A 25,028-nucleotide genomic window follows, 5' to 3' on the forward strand; every position below is an offset into this window, starting at 1 on the left:
ACTAGTCTTACCTATTGTTTCACATGCCATAGGAATGCAAGCATCCTGGCTTACTTTCTGGGATCGTGTAACCACAATACAGGCCATAAAGAACAACAGTACCAGCAACTATCTACACAAACCAGGAACATTCCAGGGGCTTTCCAGGGGGTGGGTAGGGGTTTTTGTGCTCTTTGCCTCCCCTTGCTGCAGGAAAACCCCCGTGGGAAGGGCAGGGTAGCATGGCCTTGGATGGGGCTGTAAGTCATAACCTTAAGACAATTACAAGGAATTATGGAGAGGCTAAGATTTAGTTTTGCGGTAGTGCCAACAAAAAATATTATTAAAACACGAAACACCAAAAGCTGAAAAAGCAGTCTAGCTCCTAAATTTTCAGGCTGACGCACCGGTTAAGAGCTATGGACTCTAAAATGGAGAGCTGGGTTCGATTCTCCACTCCTCCACATGAAGCCTGCTGGGTGATCTTGGGCAACAGTTCTCTCCGAACTCTCAGCCCCAAATAGCTCACAAAGCGTTAGTTGTGGGGAAAGGGAGGGACAGACTTTGTAAGCTACTTTGAGAATCCTTATGGTTGAGAGAAGCAGGGTATAAATCCAAACTCTTCTTCTGCTAGAGCCAAAGAAAATTTGCCAGGTGCTGGTTTCGCATTGTTTCTGAACTGAGCCTATTTACATTATTTCTGAACAGCCCCTGTGTCATACCAAGAGATGCAAGTACTAATATATTCATCCCAAATATCTACAAAACTAACTGGGATTTTGCTATTAAGGTTACTTTTTCACCCGCTCAACTTTGCCCTGTTTCCAGTAAAGCACTTCCTATGTTGAAAGATTTAGCCCTGGTAGTAAAGATGTGCACAAAGGTTCAGACCATCTAAATCAGGGGTCTGCAACCTGCGGCTCTCCAAATGTTCACGGACTACAATTCCCTTTCAGGCCATGCTGGCAGGGGCTGATGGGAATTGTAGTCCATGAACATCTGGAGAGCCACAGGTTGCAGACCCCTGATCTAAACCATCCCCAACTTGAATATGTTGTCAGAGTCGCCTAATTTTTACTTCACCACCAGTTTGCATAGACTTTATAGCATCCAACACCAGCCCAGCTCTTTAGAATTTTCCCAGCTTTTTTAAAAAACCAAAAAAAGCCAAGCCCTTCAGCCTCTCTTGCTAAGAAAACAGACACCCATAAAATGTTTTGTCTCTTAAGGTAAGTCTAGAGCCACAGGCCAACCTTCTAATTCAAGATCATATTCAGACCTTTATTCGAAGGCATTCTAGAAGTAATAAATAGCCACGCTTATTGAGACAGAAATCAGAGGCACCTAAAAGCTGCCCTGTTGGAAAAACAAAAAGTCTAAAAAACGTATTTAAAAAAGTTCACGCCTCATGTGCTTTTTTTCTCTCAGAGTCTCTCTCTTCCTCTCTCTCGTGCACCATGTGAAATGGATACAAAGAACCCAACAGGACTTGTTCTTTGCTCAGCTGAACAGCCACAGTTTTAAACCCACTCTTGCAGTTGGTGAGTGCTGAGGCAATGTACCAGGATCTCTTGCCGCTCACCAACACCGTCTTTGCTTCACCACAAATCCCTGCGTCTATCCAGTTACGCAGGGCCCTGAGGAAGGGAGGATATTTCTCAGAAAAAGTCTGACGCTTTGCGCCTTTTTGGAAGTTGCAGGAGATTGTCCGTGATTGAAGTGGGATCCTGGGTTACTGGCGTCCGAGTTACAGGCCGGGGAGTTGGGGTGGTGGTGGTGGGTGTCTGTGGCCCGCCGGCTGGCGTCTTGTAGCCAGGGGTGCCCACGTGCGCAGGGGACGGTGTGTAGCTGGCTCGCAGAGCCTTGTCGGTATATTTGCTTGCAGTCCTGTTTACTAAGCGCTGCAGGGCCGGAGACATGGCTGGGCTCAGTCCTTTGGGAGTCAAGCTGTAAGAGAAGACATCGGAATTGGTTTTGAGAAGGAAAACTTGGCTTAGGGTTACTTGGGGACGGGCAGAGTCAAGTGACTTCCCCATAGTTCCACATCATTGCAGATGGGACAGTGCAAGCAGAGAGGGAACAGATCTAAGGCTCCTTCCACACATGCAGAATAATGCACTTTCAATCCACTTTTCACAATTGTTTGCCAGTGGACTTTGCTACTCCGCACAGTAAAATCCAGCTGCAAAGTGCATTGAAAGTGGACTGAAAGTGCATTATTCTGCATGAGCGGAAGGGGCCTAAGCTGCCCTAGTCTTCATGGGTACATGGAGCAGCAGTGGCGTAGGAGGTTAAGAGCTCGTGCATCTAATCTGGAGGAACCGGGTTTGATTCCCAGCTCTGCCGTCTGAGCTGTGGAGGCTTATCTGGGGAATTCAGATTAGCCTGTACACTCCCACACACGCCAGCTGGGTGGCCTTGGGCTAGTCACAGCTTCTCGGAGCTCTCTCAGCCCCACCTACCTCACAGGGTGTTTGTTGTGAGGGGGGAAGGGCAAGGAGATTGTAAGCCCCTTTGAGTCTCCTGCAGGAGAGAAAGGGGGGATATAAATCCAAACTCTTCTCTTCTTCTTCTTCTACAACATACAATGTACATTCAAACTGCAAGCACCTAGTGGTGAACTCCCATATTCTATATACATATAACATGTTGGAGTGCAGGGCACCAGAACCAAGTCCTGTCCACCACGTGCACATTTGCTCAATGATGAGATTCAACACTACCAATACCACAATACATTTATTAAGGCAAACTAAACTATGACAAAGTAGTAACAGTGGTATTGTTGAAGGCTTTCACGGCCTGATTCAACTGGTTGTGGTGGGTTTTCCGGGCTGTGTGGCCGTGGTCTGGTGGATCTTGTTCCTAACATTTCGCCTGCATCTGTGGCTGATGTGCGTGATGTGCACGTGATGAAGTCTGCCATGTCCAACTGCCCTAAGACAGTGAGGGCTTTCACAAAGCCTTAGACTGAACCATATCACGGGCAGCAGGATGACACACCACAGTGAAAGATCAACAGCTGTTTAAAACAATAAAATCCAGCTGTTATTTGTCTGTGTCTCTATAAAGCACTGGGACCCAAATGGAGCGTTCTAGAGCAAAGGCGGTCCAGGAAACATTGGATGAATGCTCAAATGTCCTGTATGTTGGGAAAAGTATAGTACTTGACTCTCACCTGGCAAGGTTTTCAGTGACTTTCCTTAAAGCTTCCTGTTTTTTCGCCCGGTTTTTGGCAGCTGCCTCATTGGCCATCTTCAGCCCGAGCCTCTCTCTGCGGCCAGGCTCCAGGATCTGCAGAGACACCAATTAGCTAAGTTACCGGCCCCTTACAAAGATGGATCTTCGCTGGTGCTATAACAGCTACTGACATTTCTCAGACAACACTTATTTCAAGAGAGTGTTTTGAGGATCAGTAGCTCTGGGTCTTTCTGCTACGGTTGATATTGGTTTGCTGCTCTTTACTTGCATTATTGTGTGTGTTTTTTAATCTGACTTGTATTTTAAATGTGCCAGAATATCGGGAGCCTGTGCCATGGGAAGACTGGGTACAGCATGGTGTAGTGGTTAAGAGCAGGTGGATTGTAATCTGGAGAACTGGGTTTGATTCCCCACTCCTTCACCTGAGTGGCAGAGGCTTATCTGGTGAATCAGATGTGTTTCCGCACTCCTGCATTCCTGCTGGGTGACCTTGGGCTAGTCACAGTTCTTTGGAACTCTCTCAGCCCCACCTACCTCACAAGGTGCCTGTTGTGGGGACAGGAAGGGAAAGGAGCTTGTAAGCTATCTTGAGTCTCCTTACAGGAGAGAAAGGTGGGGTATAAATCCAAACTCTTCTTCTACAAGTATTTTAAGTAAAAACAGATAAACGACAGCACAAAGTTATTCTGATGGCGTTTGCTGAAGAGTCAAAAGGTGACACACATCTCTAAAGACACTTTGCGTTCTTCAAAGCCCCAACAGCAACAGGCTCTCCCTTCCACGCACCCACCACATAACTGCAATGCACCCTCTTCTTCACATTTTACTGCAAAAAAACCCAACACCACCACAATTGCACTGCAAACTAGGAAGCTAATTTGAACTTCTGGAATTTGATCTCCCAGCTATGGGCAATAGGACTGAAACTGTAAAAAGAGATCTCGGGAGGAACAAGATTCCCAAAGGCGATTGCAGAACCACTCGCCCCAATTAAGTGGATGTCGTGGGAGGATATGCATGCTTCCGCCTCTCAGCTAAGCAGTACACTTGGATTCCTTACATACTCTAAGCCTGCCAGGGTGCGGTCACAAACATTTCTTGCGAGAGAGGGAGGTGGAAACTGCCTGGATATCAGCTAAATCAGATGTGGGCAGAACTTCTGTTCTGCTTCCAGGTGTTTAGTTTGGATGCGGTCAGCAACGTGAGCCAAAGAACTGTCAGCCTTTAGCCCACAACTTAGCCCAAGGCCCTGTGGAAGCAGGACTAACAGATAAATGAACAGCCAAGTGATAAGATGTATTGTCCTGCTTCTCCGCCTGCCCATTTTTGTAGATTGTCAGTTGTTCTGGGCCCCACAGCAGACAGAAAAGCAGGGTAAAAAATATCTGTGATCCACTCCTGGTTGGACAAATAACACAGACAGCTCTAATTCCAGAGCAGTAGGTTACTGGCCAGTTCTGTTCTCTATTTGGAGCTACTCCTGCCAAGTCTGCTGCCTCTTCCAGTCGGCTCTGCCCAACTTGCACGGTGTTGCACAATTGTGAATGCTAAACTTCGGGTGAGGGCAGGATACAAAAAACTGAATCAATTAATCAATACCTTGAAAGCCGGCCCAGGAGTCCTGTCCACATAGGGCGTATCTGAGCCTTCCAGTCGCAAAGGGGTACTTTCTATCTCACCCCAAGTCATCAGAGGCGATTCGTTCACACCTATGGAGACAGTTTCACAAGAGAGTCTAACCAAAGAGGCTGAACGCGTGCTCTTTTTCAAAGCATCACGACGGCCCAAGATGTTCACAGCACTGAAGCTACAGTCCAGCCAGAGGTGGGATCCAGCAGGTTCTCACAGGTTCCCAAGAGTAGGTTACTAATTATTTGTGTGTGCCGAGAGGGGGTTACTAATTGGTGATTTTGCCACGTGATTTTTGCTTTAGTTACGCCCCTCCTCTCAGCAGTAGCGCGCAGAACTTGAAGCAGTCTAGCAGGAGGTGCACCGGCGTGTGTGGCAGCCTGCGCCTGCGTGCATTCATTTCCCGCCCAAGGACCGGCGCAGTGGCTGCGTCCTTGCCACAGCCCGCCCAGGAATGCCCCGCCCCCAGAATGCCCGGCCACGCCCCCGTCGTGCCCCACCCAGCCCCATTGGCGCTACGCCACAGTTTGAATCCCACCACCATGGGAACCTGTTACTAAAATTTTTGGATCCCACCACTGAGTCCAGCTAAACACAAGACAAAATCCCATCCTGATTTCAATGGGCGTGCCTTTGCCTTCCCATCGATTTGCTGACTGGGAACTGTCTATTCTGCTTCCCTGTTCAGAAGTTCACAGTCCTCAAGTTCCAGCACATTGGTTTTTAAAAAAATGATAAAATCTGTAAAATTCATCTCTCGAGGTTTCTCAACCTTTTGGGTACACGGGATTATGGATTTAGCCATATTTGATAATGAATTAGGCAGTGCAGAGCAATTCATTTTTCTTACCAGGAGCAGGAGAGGGCGTAGCCACAAATCCATATCCATTGACCTTCGGAGATTCTTGTGGAATGAGTTCCTTCCCGTCTGGACCTACTTTGCCCTGTTTGTACTGAATGTATGAAAGATTAGTTATCATTTATACAGCATTTAAAAACAAGAGGAATAGTAATCACCAGTCCTCCTCTCACTGATCTGAATTTTTCTCTGAAGCAGACTATGAAACTCCTACACACTGCATTTCACAATAGGCATCGTTGGCAGTGGGCAGACAGTGATATGCCTTTGTTGAAGCAGCAGAACTTCAAACGTGTGTATTAAATAAAAAATCCCACTTAAATCCTCATCTGCCATCAAAAATGACGTATCAATAAAAAGGAAAGTAGCAAAAACCTGAGCTAGGAGAAGTGCCAGACTCTGACTAGAAGAAGAAGAGTTTGGATTTATATCCCCCCTTTCTCTCCTGCAGGAGACTCAAAGGGCCTTACAATCTCCTTGCCCTTCCCCCCTCACAACAAACACCCTGTGAGGTAGGTGGGGCTGAGAGAGCTCCAAGAAGCTGTGACTAGCCCAAGGTTACCCAGCTGGCGTGTGTGGAAGTGTACAGGCTAATCTGAATTCCCCAGATAAGCCTCCACAGCTCAGGCGGCAGAGGGGGGAATCAAACCCGGTTCCTCCAGATTAGATGCACGAGCTCTTAACCTCCTACGCCACTGCTGCTAGGGAAATCGATTTGGGCCATAAAGTTCACCTTGAATCTGCAGCTGACTCTCAACCTAACAGGATCTTTGTCCCTGTTGGCTGACTCTCAACCTAACACCATCCCTTATCCAAGAAGCTCACAGTGGCTTTTAGGACAGGATAATTCTCCCACTCACAGCAACCCCGTGAGGCAGGTTAGGTTGAAAGTGACTGATCAAAGGAGAGCTCTGTGATCTGAGTAGGAATTCGAACCCGGGTCCATCCTATCATGAACTTATTGTCAAGTCAAATCCCTTGACCCTCAGGGAGGTAGCTAACGTAAAGGCCAGGATGTTGGTGTTCTTTCAAAGAACACCTCACTTCAGAGGAGGAAGTTCCCCAGTCAGTTGGGAGATCTATAAAATCTCAGGCAGGGGGAACCAGCTGAAGAATAGAGAGAAGCACTTCGGCTGTGTTCCCTCTTTCCTCTGGGGAGCAACCCTGTTTCATAAAGGCAAAAAAACAAATTAACCTGGTTTTTTAAATGAATTCATTATTATTTTGTATGTGTTTTAAGATTGGGGAGTGTGGCAAAATAACACGAGAAGCGCTAATTCGATCTACACGCTTTACTTGCCAACCTGAGCATTGAGAGCCGCTGCGTGCTGGAGCTGGGACTTGCTCACAGCCTGGCTGAACGGATCCTTCAGGAAACGAGTGTTCCGGTGGACGACTTCCCGGGGCTTTTTAAACACATCATCTTCATCAGGGACCCCTACAAAAGCAACGTCAGCAATCAATCTTGTTGATTTTTAAATCTTGTTGTTTTTAAATATACAAGGGGCTGGACCCTGTGGAAAAGCACCAGTCAGGAAGGATGCAGGCTGAGAAGGAATTGGTGGGAAAAGCACTAAGCACCCTAAGTATCGGAACAGATGCATGAGATTCAACCCACAGTGGGCTACGTTCATAAAATTATCAACTTCAACATCGTGCATCACATGGAAAAAAACACAAGAAGGATTTCTTCTGCTTCTCCCCCTAAACTCTAGAACTGGCAGGTCATCAGATTAAACCAAATGGCAGAGCAGACAAAAAGAAAAGCTTCCTCACACAGCATGCAGGACACTGTAAAATTCATTGCCAGAAGATGTGATTCATCTGCAATGTGGTGCTGGAGGAAAGTTTTATGGATACCAAAAAGACAAATAGGTGGGTTCTAGATCAAAACAAGCCTGAACTCTCCCTAGAAGCTAAAACTACTAAATAGAGGCTATCGTACTTTGGTCCCATTATGAGAAGATGAAGAATCACTGGAAAAGGCAATAATGCTAGGAAAAGTTGAAGACAGAAGGAAAAGAAGAAGACCCTAGATAAGGTGGATTGACTCTGGAAAGGAAGCCATGGCCCTAAGTTTGCAAGTTCCAAGCAAGGCTGTTAACAACAGGATTGTTGGAAGCTACTAATTCATAGGGTCACCATATGTCAGAAGGGACTCGACAGCACTTAATACACACCCAGACAACCCTTTTAAAACACTCAAACATCCATTGTGTAGGAGCATCAAAAACAAGCAGGGATACCAGGCTGCAAGCTAGCACCCCTGGGAGTTTTCTGAGGAGGCCCCAGGCCAGAAATGATGTCTACTGAAAGATGTGATGTCATATCTGCTCCAAAACCCAGACGTGACAAAAGCATACCACACAATGCACTGACTGTCACTGATCCGAGAACTGCTTAGATTCAGCACGCTGGCTACATCACGTCTCCAGAACATATCTTTGACCTGTTGCTTATCATATCTAAATGTCCCCTCTGATCCATGATGTTTGTGATGCTGTCAGCTTTACCTGGGGGGTAATACATCAGGGAATTCTTCGCCTTATATTCCCAGGTTTCCACGCCAGCTTTCCCGCTCCCGAGAGCCTGCTGCTCTGCAGCCGACGGGAGCGCCAGCTGCTCTTGGTGCCGCTGAAAAATAATTTTTCAGAATTGCAGAATTACAGATTTGGAAGGATCCTCCAGGCACATCTATCCAACCCTCAGCCCATGCAGGAAATTCACAACTACCTCCCCAGCACCCCCACACAACCCCAGTGACCTTGGTCTATGTCCCGCAAACGAAGAGAAGAAAAAGAGTTGGTTTTTATAACCATTTTGTTCCACTAATTCTAGGAGCGGAATGACTCCTTGAGGTAGCGTGAGAAGCTTCTTTCACCAGAAGAAAACACAACAGCAGGTTAGGAGCTTGCACCTAGATGTTGTGGGATTATGAGTCCCATCAGCCCCTGCCAATTGGCCATGCTGGCAGGGGCTGATGGGAATTGTAGTCCATAACATCTGGAGTGCCAAAGGTTCGCCACCACTGTGCTAGTGGAATGGAGTCATAGGAGCCATAATGGGGGGCAGGGGGGAGGCGCTTACATTGCCCTTGACATAAGCCTGAGAGCCCTTTTGCAGATGGCGTGGAGTGGGAACGTTTTCAAGAAACCCAACGTTCAACACTCAACTCAAACTGGGGCCCTTTCCGCATGGGCCATTTACAGTGGCCAAGGGACGGCAAAAATGACGTCCCTGGGCAGCTGTTCACACAGGAGGCGCTGCTCGATCGCAGCAGTGCCGTCATGGCCGCCCAGGAGCGGCGTGAAGCTGCTCCTAATAACCTCGCTCGCTGAGGTTATTCTAAAACACCATCTTCCCATCAGCGCGGTGCGAATCGCACCGCTGGGAAGACGGCGCTTTCCCCGTCCCCCCCACTCACCTCATCATCCAGCATGCTCTGGAGGCCGTCAGGGACCCGCCCACGCTGTGTGGAAAGGGCCCAAATCTCCTGCTTATAATCATCTTAAAAAGGTCCCTGAAACGCTGAAACTCCATCCTCACCTGGGCAAATTCTTCTTCCGCTTCATAGAGCCACGAGTGTCGGGCTTTCTCCTTTTCCTTGGCCACTTCCATGATCTGCTCAAATGAAGCATTATCCTCACTGGTGTGTTTTGCTAAGAAGCTGTCCAGGGTGGGAAGAGCATCTTTGGTCTCTCTGTCTTCTGTTTCTTCTGAAAGAAAAAAGAGGGAGGCGGCTAAGGAAAAAAACACACCCCACCTCGCCACCTCAGAAGATTTTCAAAGGAGTCTTAATGTGCCTTCAAACTAAGTTCACCAGAAGCTGTGACACAGAAACTAAAAAAAAACAGGTGATGACTGATATTTGCGATTATATGGCGGGGCTGTGCTGAATCCCCAAAGCAGTTTTGTGAAACTGAGAATTCGTTACATTTCTAGGAAGGAGCTAAGGCTTAAGCCTATCCAAGTGAGAAAGCATAAATTGGAGAAGATCCGAAAACATGACAATTTGCACATCTTCAAGGGGAGCAAGCATTACGGCTGTGTCCCTGGCTTGACTTCGCTGCCCCGATTAAGCCTAACCCAATAGGATTTTTCACAAGCCAATCTGTATGTTCCCTATTTCTTCACTACTCCTAATCCTTCTATTTCCTGAGTACGCCCTTTAAAACACACACACCCAAGCTGCTTTGGGCCATGACGCATTAGTGCAGTGTGCAGTTTTAGGATGCAAATGTCGCAAAGTGTGATCAAGCCTGCCTGAATTGAGATGGGAAAGTTGCCAAGCTCTTGAATACAAAAACTGTGCTTAATTTTGAGCCACTTCCACATAAGCAGAATAACACACTTTCAATCCACTTTCACAATTGTTTGAAAGTGGATGTTGCTATTCCGCACAGTAAAATCCAGCATTGAAAGTGGATTCAAAGTGCATTATTCTGCATGTGCAGAAGGGGCCTCAGTTAGGCGTATCCTCAATTATACACATCAGGACCAATATGCAAAGCACCTGACCAGGACCTTGTAACTTAAAATAGACAATGGGAACAACATCTAGCTCAATGAGTATCTATGCCAGGGGTAGGGAACCTGCGGCTCTCCAGATGTTCAGGAACTACAATTCCCATCAGCCCCTACCAGAATGGCCAATTGGCCATGCTGGTAGGGGCTGATGGGAATTGTAGTTCCTGAACATCTGGAGAGCCGCAGGTTCCCTACCCCTGATCTATGCCAAACACATTCTCTATCCTCTGTTCGCACAATCATCAAAAATTGTTCCTAGGAATTAAACAGAAGAGAGAAGCGATTTTGTTTAGGATAAAAAGTTACCAAAGAAGTGCATGCGACTTAACAGTGCGATTCCATACAGAGACTCCTTCCGCACATGCAGAATAATGCAGTTTCAAACTGCTTTCAGTGCTCTTTGAAGCTGTGCGGAATGGCAAAATCCACTTGCAAACAGTTGTGAAAGTGGTTTGAAAACACATTATTTTGCGTGTGCGGAAGGGGCCAGAATTACATGCTTCCAAGTTCATCGACTTCGTTGGATTTACAAGGACATAACTCTGCTTTAGACTGCACAGTTAGGAACTGATGATTCATCTACGGCTCTACCACAAAGCAAGAAAAGATCAAGTCACTCCACAGAGGACCCTTCCACACAGGCAGAATAACTCTGTGGGGAAGTATCTCTGCATGACTTTACCTGAGAGGATTTCCCTAACCTGTAAGAACCTTTTTAATTGGAACCGAACAGAGGAATATCGATGCATGAAGCACTGCCCTGCCATTCAGCAACAGCCCCTCCTAATTTCAGATGCTGGCAGGATCACTTCATATGTTTTTAAATGCATAAAGTACTTTATGCATTTATGCATTCTTTAATGCATTTATGCATTCACAAATTTTTGAAACTTCCCCAGTCAGGCCAAACAGCATCAACGTTTTTAACAAGCTAGACAGAACCGGCATTCATTACCTTCCTCGGAAGTCTTCAGCGAAGGTTTCTGTTTATTCAACAAGGAAGAGGCACCAGGATGAACCTCGGGTGTTTCAAAAGTGGCTGGCGTAACATCTGCTCAAAGACAAAAAGAAAACAATTTGCACAATTCAAAGCCTTTTTATGCCGACCATGTCAAATGACTACCTGCTCTTAGAAGGACAGGGATTCAAATGGAGAGGACAGATCGGCCAACACTACAGGCTTTCTAAGGCAACCCAATGGCAAATATTACCAGAGCAGTGCCAGTCCCAGAACAGACATCCTGAGTTTCAGCCAAGGTCCCATAACTCTGGGAGAGACAACCACTGTGAACTGGCAGTGATTGAAGCCTGCCCTCTTTTGCTGGGCACTGGAAGTGCTGGCATTGGATTGGTTCATCCTTCCTGCCCTGGGCATCACCACAGCCGCAGATGGTGACTTCTCCTCCTGATAGCCAGAGGCCAGGCAGGAAGGGCTGCTGTTCACAGGGATGCCCCCCTGCATGTCCGGACGCCCCCCTGCATCCCTGGATGCACCCCCTGCGTGACTGGACGCCTCCCTCCGTGTCCGGACGCCAACTACCTGTCCGGACGCACCCCCCTGCGAGTCTGGACGGCCCCCCTGCGCGTCCAGACGGCCCCCCTGCGTGTCCGGACGCCCCCCCGAGTGTCTGGACACCCCCCCTGCATATCTGGACACCCCCTACGTGTCCGGATGGCACCCCTGCGTGTACGGACCCCCCTGGGAGTCCAGATGTCCCTCCTGTGTGACCAGACGCTCCCTGCGGGTTCAGACGCCCCCTGTGTGTCCAGATGCACCAGCTGCGTGACCGGACGTGTGACCGGAAGACCCCCTGTGTTTCCAGACGGCCCCCCTGCGTGTCCGGACGCACCCCCCTGCGTGTCCTGATGCCCCTATGTGTGACCGGACGCCTCCCTCCATGTCTGGACGCCCCCTACTTGTCCGGACGCACCCCCCTACGTGTCCGGACGGCCCCCCTGCGCGTCTAGATGCCCCACTGCGTGTCCAGACGCCCCACTGTGTGTACGGACGCCCTCCTACGTGTCCAGACGTACCCTGCATGTCCGGACGAACCATGCGTGACCGGACTCCTCCCCCCATGTCTGGGCGCCACCTACCTGTCCGGATGCACCCCTGCGTGTACAGGGGGGCCCCCTGCGTGTCCAGACAGCCCCACTGCATGTCCGGACACCCCCCTGCGTTTCCGGATGGCCCCCCTGCGTGTCCACACCCCCCCGGGAGTCAGGACGCCTCTCCTGCATCTGGACATGCAGGGGGGGCGTCCGGACATGTGGGGGGCATCCGGACATACAGGGGGCGTCTGGACACCAAGGGTGTCATGCGAATATGCAAGGGGGCCGTCCTGTCATGCAGGGGGTGTCTGGAAACGCACGGGGCATCCGGAAACGCAGGGGGGCGTCCGGACATGCAGGGGGGCATCCAGTCAAGCAGAGGGGGCATCCAGAAACCCAGGTGGCGTCCGGACATGCACGGGGGGTCCAGACATGCAGGGGGCATCTGGACACACAGTGGGCATCCGGACACGCAGGGGGGCCATCTGGACACACAGTGGGCGTCTGGACATGCAGGGTGCGTCCGATCACGCAGGGGGGGCGTCCGGACACATGGGGGCGTCAGGACACGCAGGTTGGTGTCCAGACATGCAGGGGGGCATCCGGTCACACAGGGGGGTATCTGGACACGCAGGGGTTCCGTCCGGACACGCATGCAGGCGTCTGGACATGCAGTGGAGCCAACTGTAAACGCAGGGGGTGTGTCCAGACACTCAAGGGGGAGGGAGTCCAGACACGCAGGGGGGCATCTGGACATGCTTGGGAGCCGTCCGGACACGTGGGGGGGGCGTCCGGACACAAAGGAGGGCGTCCGGAAAGGCAGGGGTGCGTCCAGGCATGCAGGGGGGCGTCCGGACACTCGGGGGGAATCCAGACAAGCATGGGGGCACACGGACACGCAGGAGGGGCTGTCCGATCACGCAAGATGGGCATCCGGACACACAGGGGGGACGTCCGGACTCGCAGGGGGGGCACCTGGAAACGCATGGGGGCGTCCGGACACTCAAAGGGGAGTCCGGACATGCAGGGGGGTGTCCGGAACGCAGGGGGACCATCCGGACACGCAGGGGTGCATCCAGAAAGGCAGAGGGCGGCCAGACACAGTGGGGGGCGTCCGGAATGCAGGGGGAATCTGGACACGCAGGTGGGTGTCCGGACATGCAGGGGGCCTCCGGACACGCATGGGGATCGTCCGGACATGCAGGGAGGCCATCTGGAAATGCAAGGGGGTGTCCGGTCACGCAGGGGGGCATCCGGACACATAGGGGGGCCATCCAGACACGCAGGGGGGGTGTCCGGACACTCAGGGAAGCATCCAGACATGCAGGGGAGCCGTCCGGACATACAGGGGGACTGTCTGGACACAAAGGGGGGCATCCGGACATGCACTGGGGCGCCGTACACGCAGGAGGGCCCTCCGGACAAGCAGGGGGGCATCCGGACATGCAGGGGGGACGTCTGGACAGGGGGGACATCCCCCCAACCATTTTTTACAATGTTCACAGCTTTGACAGCCAGTAAGAGCCAGCCTAGGAGAGAAAACAGGCAAGCAAGTGGTGTTCGCTGCTGCTGGTCCAAGCGGGACCTGTCCATTCACCAAGCCAGCAAGTGAGAAGTGACGGTGAACAGATGCTGCCGTTTGCTTGCCTGCTCTTTCTATCTGTGAGGGGTACATACGAGAACAGCTTGACAAGGACCCCCGAAACCTGGAACCAACCTTAATGCATACCCAAAGATGTCCTGCAAATAAGGTGTGGGAATAGCCTGATCCCAAGAAATGCCCATAACGGGGGTGGGCAGAGGTTGTTCACCTGTGCCTATTCTTCCGCTGCTGCCTGGCCCTACCTGAAAAGGACACATTTACACTTGAAGACCGTTAGCCGTGCATCATTGATACTAATGCAGCCCAAGGGCTGAAGACATCCTTACATGGTGCAGGTGTGTCTCTGGAGGATCTCCCCAAGGAGGAGCCAAATTTGATGGCTATCTGTCTCATTTTCTCCAAGTCACCGCTTTCTTCAGCCTCCAGATATTCCTTCTGGGCACGCAGTTTTTCAACATCGGGGAAAAAATCTCTCTGAACTATTTTCTCCAGGCTCTGTTAGAAATCAAATTTATAATAAACGGATCAAAGCATCATTTCGCGAAGACAAATCTGTTCAATATATAATTTTGAGGGGCTCGGGATTTAGAGAGGAAAACTAAATTGTATCAGTCTATTAATCGAGGCCTATCAAATCTCCAGCTGCTGAGCTGCATGTGAACCAACAGAAGCAGAAGTGGAGGCATACATAATGTACTTGGGCGCATCAACAATGTATTTCAGCTTATCCGGTATTTACTGAATCCCTCACTTTGTCACCTCAAACAACAGTGTTATCTAGAGTTTGTCAGGCCTGCTTCAGTCCTATTGAATGAGCTTTCTATATTTGTTTCTCAGTCCCTCACCAACGGCAGCCACTTCAACAACAGGCAAGCAGAGAATCCCCACAGACATCTGTTAAATACACAAGGATAAGGATCTGTAGATTTAGGCCTTGCGCTGCTATTTGAAAAGGGATCTCAGCAGGGTATTTCACCTGCTCTGCGAAAACCAACCAGGGAAAGAGGTTTAGTTGTGGAAAAGGTGCAATGGCAGAAAAGCCCCATATATATATTTTTTCCTGCAGTTTCGACAGTCAGTTTGGCACTTTTGAGTGACTGCAGCACCCAGCCGCTGTTGATGGAGGCCAAATGCCCTGAACCTGGCAGCAAAAGGATTCCGTCTCCATGCCTGCCTGAAACTTCGCACCAGCTCCGGGCATCTTGCAACCCCAATGTTTTCTGGGGAAGAACATGAGGACTTTATATCAGACAGGCATACACCTCTTTTCTGCCTTAGACCTAAAGAGGTAGGGAGAAACAAACCGTAGCCTTTCTCCCTGCTGTTTTTGCATTTGCAGACCTGCCATGGAAGGACTGCTGGCTCCAGTGTGGAACTCACAGAAGAGCTGGTGGCAGAGGTCTGCAAATGCCAGGTCATATGTAAATAAGCACACGATTTGGGAATCGCTGCATTACGAGCCTGTCGTAGCCATTATGTAAAGGAAACACCAAAAGCACCCATGCAACAAAAACTGTTGCACTGTCAACAGTGTCCACAAACTCCTAGCAGTCTACCATACAAAACACTTCTTCATGTCATGAAATGGCACCTTCTGGCTAAGCTTCGCTTACCCTGATGCACTCACCTCAAATAGCCAGCGTGGTGTTGCGGTTAAGAGCAGGTGGATTCTAATCTGGAAAACCGGGTTTGATTCCCCACTCCACCACCTGAGTGGCTGAGGCTTATCTGGTGAACCTGATGTGTTTCCGCACTCCTACATTCCTGCTGGGTGACCTCGGGCTAGTCACAGTTCTCTCTAAATTCTCTCAGCCCCACCTACCTCACAAGGTGTCTGTTGTGGGGAGAGGAAGGGCTTGCAAGCCACCTTGAGTCTCCTTACAGGAGAGAAAGGTGCGGTATAAATCTAAAATCATCCTCTTCTTCTTCAAAGCTACAAACTCTTTTTCACTGCAGCTTGGTTCTGATTCACCCAGGCCAGCACCTGAACACAAATCCTTCTGTTATCCCAAATATAACAGCTCTATCAGTACTACAAGCACCTAGAAGAAGAAGAAGAGTTTGGATTCATATCCCCCCTTTCTCTCCTGCAGGAGACTCAAAGGGGCTTACAATCTCCTTGCCCTTCCCCCCTCACAACAAACACCCTGTGAGGTGGGCGGGGCTGAGAGAGCTCCGAGAAGCTGTGACTAGCCCAAGGTCACCCAGCTGGCGTTTGTGGGAGTGTACAGGCTAATCTGAATTCCCCAGATAAGCCTCCACAGCTCAGGCGGCAGAGCAGGGAATCAAACCCAGTTCCTCCAGATTAGATACACGAGCTCTTAACCTTCTACGCCACTGCTGCTCCTACTTGATATCTTCTCCACCTTCTGCACTCTAAACCATTCTTTCCCTTGACAAGATATGTGGGAAAAAGAGAGTGCCCCAACAGCAGGGCACAGTTGCTATACTCTGTGCTCATATGTAGCCTGGACTTCTCAGCTCTTCGGCAGGCCATGCACTACAGTCTTATTTTTGAAACTTCCCCAATCAGGCATCTTCTAGTACAAATGCTTACGTACTGATCATTCCGATAAAAATCCCAATTCTATAATTATCCTCTGTGAAATGTGTGTGGAATAATATTAAAAATAATTATCTTTTTTTTTTTAGTAATCTTTATTAAGTTTCATAAAACAGAAATTATTTAACAAATAACAAAGCAATCAAAACATCACATACATAGAATCATCCAATAAACTTCCATTACATAACGATTAACCAAAACACAAAAACACAACACCAACTTACAAATTTAAAAAATTACTATTCTAGTACTATTTTCTACTTTTATACGATTTCTATTCTATTACATTTCTTCGCATTATTTAAAAGAAAGTTTCTTCCCATATTTAACAATTCTTATAGTCTTCTTACCAAACTTCTAAACCTAATATCTACCTTTCTTACATAATATAACATAAACTGGGGGGTATATCATTCCTCTTCTAATATTCCTTTAATATTTACATAAACTTAGAATTTCTGTTTGTCTTTTCGTTTTATCCATATAGTCTAGCAGCGGTTTCCAATCTTTAACAAAATCATCTATCATTCCATTTTTAACTATTGTTGACAATTTGTCATATCCCATATATTCTACAATTTTGTTGATCCATTCCGTTATTCCTTTGGGGAGTTCTTCACTTTTCCAATTTCTTGCGACCAATATTCTAGCTGCAGAAAACATATATAAAGAGCAATTTTTTTCTATGTTCTATTTTAATATCCATACCTAACAAATTCAATAAATACATCTCTTTTTTCCTTTTAAAAGTGTATCCTAATATTTCCTGAATTATTTTATGTAATTTTTCCCAAAATTCTATTATTTTGACACAGTCCCACCAAATATGGTCATAGTTTCCTTTATCTTTTTATGACAACGCCAACACAAATCAGACACGCTTTGAATACATTTTGCTAATTTCGATGGGCATAAATGCCATCTGTAGAACATTTTTATTATGTTCTCTCCTCAGGTTTATATTTTTGTAAATTTTATGTTTTTTCCTCCAGATTTGGTCCCATTCTTCTATATATATATATTTCTCCCTACTGCTTCAGCCCAAATAATCATGTTTTTTTTGACCCTTTCTCCTTCAGTTTTTTGGGTCAGTAATAAGTCATATACTCTTCTAACCATCCCTTTTTCGCTTTTGCATAAGCTGTCCCACAATTCACCTTGTTCCAGATTAAAACCGATTCCACGGTCCTGCTTAAATTTCTCTTTCAATTGATTATAAAGAAACCAATGGCATTGTACAATCAATCGCTTAACTGTTATTTCAAATCTTTCTTTCAATTTTATCTCATCTTTATCCTTCTTCAGGATCTCTGAGTATCTTTTATATTTCATATTGCTGGCATTAGGTCTCAGTATACTTGTTTCATGTGGGGATATCCAACCCTGGGGTCTTTAATCAAAGTTGTCAGTTTGTACTTTTCCCAAGTTTTCCTGATAGATTTCACAAAATGGTTAATCAAATTGTTTGTTAACTATACATTTATTATACCAAATATATAAGCGTGCCAGCCGTAGATTAAATCATGGCCTTCTAGATTCAACAGTTCAGTGTTTTCTAATGTCATCCAATCTTTTGAACCACATCAAACTGGCCGCTTCAAAATATATTTGTAAATCGGTAATCCAAGTCCCCCTCTTTCACTCTTATCACACATGTTGATGTAGCTTATAATGGGCTTCTTCCCCAGACCATACAAATTTTACAATGTCTTTTTTTTCCAATGCTTCAAACCATTTATTTGTGATAATAATTGGTATCGCTTGGAACAGGAAAATCATTTTGGGAAGGATGTTCATTTTATTATGGCTATCCTGCCTAACATTGTCAATTCTAATTTCTTCCAGTTATCCAGATCTTTCCTGGATTTTATTCCAGCACTTTTCATAATTGTTCTGAAACAGTAGAGAATTGTGTTTCACAGATAAATTCCTAAATATTTTATGACCTTTTCTGTTTTATATCTCGGTTATGTCCAATATTTTTCTTTTGCTGGTCTTTGGTCATATTAAACATCATATCTTTTGTTTTTATTTTATTTTACCCTCAACTTTGACCATTCACTAAATTCGTCTAGGTTTTTTTGTAGGGCTTTTATCGTAATTTTTTTGGTTCTTTCTAGCATGATGACAATATCATCAGCTTAAGGATCTAACCTTATATTCAAAATTATTTACCTTAATCCCTTTCATTTGTTTATCGCTAATTAATTTTTTGGCCAATACTTCTAATGCTAATATAAACAGATAGGGGTGATAAGGGACACCCCTGTCTGGTGCCCTTACTGATGCTTTATCCATTCTGTTAGTTCATTGTTGATTTTTATTTTTGCTCTTTGCTCCTTGTAAATTGCTCCAACCCAGTTTATAAAAGTTTCCCTCACTACTTACTCTTTCCAAAATTTTTTCTTAGAAAGCTCCAGTCCAGGTTGTCAAAGGCTTTCTCCAGGTCTATAAATACAAGAATCGCTTGTTTGTCTATTCTATTATTAAGATATTCTATCATGTCAACTATAGTTCTCACATTGTTCTTTAGATATCTTTTTGGTAGAAACCCATTTTGTTCTTTTGCCAATTATACAACTTAAGGGGCCTTTTATTCTTTTAGCAAGTATTGCCTGCAAATATTTTATAGTCCTAATTTAACAGGGATATAGGGACGGTAGTTTCTACCTAAGTTTTGTCTTGTCCTTCTTTTGGTAACAAGGTAATTATTGATTCTTTGCCATGAATCAGGGATCTGTTTGGTTTCTTTAATATTATTCATAACTGTATATAATATTTCTATTACTTGATCCTGAAATTTTTTATAGAAAATATTCGGCAAGCCGCCTATTCCTGGTGATTTATTCAATTTTAGTTTATGAATGGTTTCTACAATTTCATTCTTTGTTATTTCTGCATTCAGTTGGTTTTTTATGTTCAACAGTAAATTGAGTAATCATATTCTTCTGAATATATTCCTGTAGTCCTTCTTCCTACTATCTAGGCCCTTATACAGTTCTTGAGTAATATTCTACAAATCTCCTTAATATATCCTCCTGTTTGGTATAGCTTTGCTTTTCTCCTTTAATTTCAACAATTCTACTCTCAGCTGATAATTTTTTTTAAGTCTACTTGAAAGCCACTTTCCTGGCTTATTAGCATTTTCAAAGTAATGCATTCTTGCATATTTAATTTTTTTTTCCATTTCATTGGTCACTAACAAATCAAATTGATTCTGCAAGTTCTTCATCTCAGTCTTTAGTTTTTCATTTTGTGGATCTTTCACCAGTTCATTTTCAATTACTTGCATTTTATTTAATAACTCCTTTTCATGCTTTACTCTTTCTTTTCTCCAGATATTGTTTTCCTTAATAAATAGGCCTCTAGCATAAGCTTTGAATGTATCCCAGACTGTGTTAACATCAATTTCAGTTGTCCAATTAATCTTTAAAAAAGTCTGTAAATTCTTTCCTATTCCTTTTCAACTATTATGTGTCTTTTTTAGGAGATATTCATTTAGTCTCCAACTCCCTCTCTTCTTTTCAACGCCACTTTCCACATTACTGCTCTGTGATCTGATATTATTTTTGGTAATATCAGAAACCTCCCTTGTTCTTACACTCAGATCTTGTGTACAGAGTATCATGTCTATTCTTGTATTTGTCTTATAATGGTCCGATCTGTATGTGTATTCTTTTATAGAACCATTATGTTTTCTCCATATATCCACCAGTTTTATTTCATCCATCAGTGAAAAAAAAGTACTCGGAAGTTTACCGTTTTGTCCACCTCTATTTGATTCAGATTTTTTATCATGGAGAGATGAAATTACCCCCATTCCAATCTCCCAATAAAATCACCTGCATATAGTCTAATTCTCGCTATTATATCTTTTAAGTTTTTTTGAAAGAACTTGCTTTTGTTTTGATTTGGAGCATACACACCCATAATCAGGGTTATTCTATTTTCCCAATTTACTTCAATACCAATAAATCTTCCTTCGGTATCTTTAATGATTTCTTTTGGGTCTAAATCTTCCTTTACATAAATTACCACCCTGCCTTTTTTCTTTTCCTCCCTTGATCTAATGAAAGTTTAAGCCTAATCTTTTATTTACTCAATAGTCTCTCATCTTTTTTGAGCATGTGTGTTTCTTTGCAAACAAATTAAGTCGTAATTATTTTTTTCTAATAAATGAAATATTTTCCTTCTTTTTTGTGGCACATTCAGGCCATTAATATTCCAAGAAATCAACTTTTAAGTCCATACTCAATTAACACTATTAACAAAATCCACAATAAATATCTTACAATTAAATTCATTTTCATAATTAATTTTCTATAATACAAAAATTCATTAATTATAATATATTCTTTTTTTACTTAACTCTTTGAGTTCATTTTCTATTTTACCCAAAAAATTCTTTTGGCTTGTTGGATTGAGGTGGATTTTCATTCCTTCTCTCTCTTTTATAAGTTAAGGAGAGTCCACAATATCTCTCCCATTTATATCTTATATTTGTTTTTCTCAGTACACTTGTAAGGAAGTCATATTCACTCTCTTCTTCAAAATTTTATAAGGTGTCTCTTTCAGAATCAACACTTCTTTGGAATTTATTTTTAACTTGGATTTGGAGTTTTTTTTCAAAATCTCTTCTTTGGTTTTTTGTCTATCGAAGAAGACCAAAATGTCTCTTTCTCTACCTTCTCCGGATGGTTTCTGATTCAACCTAAAAGCTCTTTCGATATCTTCCTCCATCACGTCATCTTCAGTGTCTAAGTATTTGGCTAGATTTGTTATAATTAATTTTCTTGTTTTTTCTCCTTCATATTCAGGTACACCTCTCAGTCTCAATATATTTTGTTTTTGGTGTAGCTCTGTTAATAATACCTGATTCTCCAGTTTTTTAAACTCCACTTCCCAGTCAAGCATTCTCTGGTCACTCTCATTTTGATGATCCTGTAGTTGGTTACACTTTTGTTCTATCTCCATCATTTTTTGACTCATATCTTTAATTATTTTAATCTCTGATTTCATATCATTAATTTCTGTACAGACCGTATTAAATTTCTTATCCATTGCACTTAATTTCTGGGGTTTTGTTGTTTTGCTGCCGGCAGGTTATATTTCTTTGTCTTTGTCTCTCCTTTTAATCCAGGAGAGAGTGCTGGTTTCTTCAGTGAATCCCCCCCCCTTTATTTTGAGGGGGTCACGCTATCCAGCTAAAGGGTGGGGGTTGAACGGAGCAACGAAACTTGCCTCCGTCTTCTTCACCTCGCAACCGGAAGTCCAAGCTATTACAGATGAAATATTGAGGTCTATTAAAAATAATTATCCGTGTAGCACTTTAGATTGTTCAAATCGCTTCAGACAATTACCTTTGTTTAGTAATATTATACCCTTCTCCCACTTTGGAACTCGGGTCAGAACACATGAGGTTCCCATGAGATCTTTCCTGTAGTACCAAGTCACCCTGAATTATTTATCTTCAGCAAAGCTGCTGGGTCATATGCCCTCCTTTCTAACTATACCCAACGTAACTCTTACACACAACTGTAAGATCAGTATTGCTTCTAGTACATATGTTTGTGTATCTATCATTGTAAACTCCTTTTAGCAGGGACTGTGTACACTTGGCAGCCCTAAGCACGTTGACAGCACCATATAAAAACTACTTATGGTTAGTACTGCAGAAAGCAAAAAGAGTTAGAGGAAACTGGCACAGTTAAGAGTTATAACTCATGGCACAGCAACCATGCCAAAGTTAAGGGGGTCTGGCTGGAATCAATGCCTGGGTGGAAAACTTCCTGTGTATCTTCTTTGTCACCATGCTCCCTTATCACAACACAAAAGCCATAAATGTAACAATATGTTTTAAAAACTGCAACACATCTTGTTACGTTCATTAACAAACCAAAACAACAACTTTGACTTCTGATCACCTTTAAGAAATAAAACAAGCATGCTGCAGCGCAAGTTTTAAAGCACCTAAAGCTCCCATCGCCAAATGTATCCCTGAACTTGCACATTTGTATACATGTGCCCATGCATATCTGCCATTCATTCCAGAAACTAGGCTCCACCTCACAAAAGCCTTTACCACACTAACGTGAGCCATGACTCTGTTTCCCTGCATCAACATACATACCAGTACCGTAGCACAGAACAGTTACAGTGCTATACAACGATCTGGGAGCCTTGGGTTCAAATTCTCACCCAACCATGAAGCTCACCCCACTGACTCATACTAAACCGCGACAGAATTGAGATAACCGGGGAGGGGGGGGGGGCGGGCGGCATACACAACGAAGGAACACTGAACCCCTTGGGGGAACGCCACAATAAAGCTGCACCACACGGGGATTGTTAATAGGGACTGAGTCCAGCGGAACTCCCCGAGACTTGTTTTCTTAATAGTTGCCCACTATGGCATTAACAGCGATTGTTAATAGAGACTGTGTCCAGCGGAACTCGCCGAGACTTGTTTTCTTAATGGTTGCCCACTATGGCATTAACAGCGATACTTAATAGAGACTAGTGTCCAGCGGAACTCGCCGAGACTTGTTTCCTGACAAGTCCGTCGAGGATGTTGCTGTCACATCGCAACCCTAAGCGACTCTTTCTCCTGGGCTACCCGCTTCCCGACCCCAGCAGCTCCCAGCCCCTCACTCGCCTGGATGTAGCTGTCTTCATCTAGGACCCTCTTGCGTCGTTGCTGGGACCCCAGATCGGCCTCCGTCGCCGCCACCACCGCGCCTGCTTCGGCCTGGACCGGCACCAGAGCCTTGGCCGAGGCCGCGGAGCCCCCCGAGGGAACCGGCTCCTCCATCTCAGCCTCTCTGGGCGCCCCCGACGCCCGTAGCAACGGGCCTGCGAGGCCTACGCCAAACGCCCTTCTTGCGCTTCCGGACTATTCAGGAAGTTTGTCACGGAAGGCGCCATAGAGACGGAATGCCTAGAGTGGAGCAGGGAATCTGCGTTCACGACTTCCGGGAAGCGTGTTCAGAGCTGACGAAGGTGAAGGTGGAGAGATTCGCGTAGGTGTCAAACTCGCAGCCCTCCAGATGTTATGGACTACAATTCCCATCACCCCCCGCCAGCATGATGCTGGCAGGGGATGATGGGAACTGTAGTCCATAACATCTGGAGGGCCGCGAGTTTGACACCCCTGGATTAGGGATATCATGCTCGGGTGGTTGGGTGAGAATTTGAACCCAAGTCTCCCAGATCCCTTATCTGGCACTGGAACCCCCGTGCTGCACTACGGTTCTGGTATCCTGGTGCAGGGAAACAGAGCATCATTTAATCCTTGCCCAAACTGTGTTTTTTGCCGTGAGTAATTTGCCCGTGGGGAATCGACCCTAGTTTGGATAGTGATTTAATGTCACTGCTTTGCACATGGATGTAAAGGTAGGTTTAGTAACGGGATCGCTTTCCAAATTCAGTGTGTGTACTGTGCCAGATAATTCATTGGAAAGTACAACTTTTAAAAAATAAAATCATTTTTGTTGCTGAGACATTGATAGACAGAGTGGTCTTGCTCATGTGAAGAGTATTAGCCACTATGGATAAGAACTGCAGTCATTTTCTTAGGAGCAGTATAAGAATGGGGGCGGGGGGAGAGACTGTGATATAGGGAGACTTTGACTCCCAGTCCCTGCTTGTGGACTTCCTAGAGGCAACTGATTGGCTACTGTGGGAAGCAGGATGCTATAGCATCTGGAATAATAATCTAATCCAGTGGGGATTTTGTTATGTTCTTAGAGTAACCATGCGCGATCTGATTAATATATGACCCCTTACCAAAGAGCAGAAAAGTTACCCAGTAATCCTCATTCAAATGCTTGCTAAATGCATGAAGTTTTTATTAGCCTCCTCAGTGCTAAAAAACCAAGAAGCTGAAAGACAGGGGGTAGGGGGAATTCCATAGTCATAATAAAAAAGGATCTGTTGCATTTTGCCAGAAGCCAAATGTCTTCATATAGACTAGAGGAACATGCAGCGGGTTATCAGCAGATTGTGTACTGTTCAGGTGCCATGGATTTTGTAGCTTTCTGATTGTGAGGCAGTTGATAGCCTGTTCTTTTTATGTCTGTTTCTCCCAATGGCTGTGGCCAGTGATTTTTGAATTTTATTTAGAAGTAAGTCTCTTTGGTTTCTATGGGATTTGCTGCCAAGTATATGTGAACCGAATTACAAATATGTGGTCACCTGAGCACAGAAAAAGTAATTTCTACTGAGCAGCGGACTTTACCCCCAATAATTATAGGTTTGTGCTCTTTGTAAAAGAAATTTGTTCATGAGCTGAAATCACTGCTACACAAAGGTATATACCAGATGTGTAGAAGCAAATTAAAATATATTGTTGTATAATATTCCCATCCGTGGAAATAAGGAATTTGGGCATCTCTGTCTCTTCCCTGGATAGAGGGAAGTTTAGATGGCCTGAACTAGACTTAAGTATCCCCTTTTCACATAAGCAGAGTGATGTAGTGATTAGAGACTAGGATCTGAGAGACCCCACTCTGCTTGCTGGGTGACTTTGGGCCAATCATACATTCTTTGCCTAACCTACAACACAGGGTTACTATGAGGATAGAGGAAAAGACAACAATATTCATGTCCTGGGT

At 45.3% G+C, this 25,028-nt stretch overlaps 1 protein-coding gene across 1 annotated transcript; it reads right to left on the reverse strand.

The window, feature by feature from the left end:
- Positions 1-1,239: 1,239 nt before the first annotated feature.
- Positions 1,240-23,314, reverse strand: ESS2 (ess-2 splicing factor homolog). The gene is made up of 10 exons (XM_048514948.1): positions 23,072-23,314; positions 14,177-14,345; positions 11,151-11,246; positions 9,215-9,384; positions 8,182-8,302; positions 6,973-7,106; positions 5,660-5,762; positions 4,780-4,889; positions 3,158-3,273; positions 1,240-1,926 (listed from the first exon to the last, which is right to left on the reverse strand). Exons 1-10 carry the CDS (start codon positions 23,225-23,227, stop codon positions 1,638-1,640), a joined length of 1,464 nt encoding a protein of 487 aa, XP_048370905.1. The 5' UTR covers positions 23,228-23,314; the 3' UTR covers positions 1,240-1,637.
- Between the last annotated feature and the right edge of the window lie 1,714 nt (positions 23,315-25,028).

Source organism: Sphaerodactylus townsendi, linkage group LG13 (genome assembly GCF_021028975.2).
Source record: "Sphaerodactylus townsendi isolate TG3544 linkage group LG13, MPM_Stown_v2.3, whole genome shotgun sequence".
NCBI classification, from domain to species: domain Eukaryota; kingdom Metazoa; phylum Chordata; class Lepidosauria; order Squamata; family Sphaerodactylidae; genus Sphaerodactylus; species Sphaerodactylus townsendi.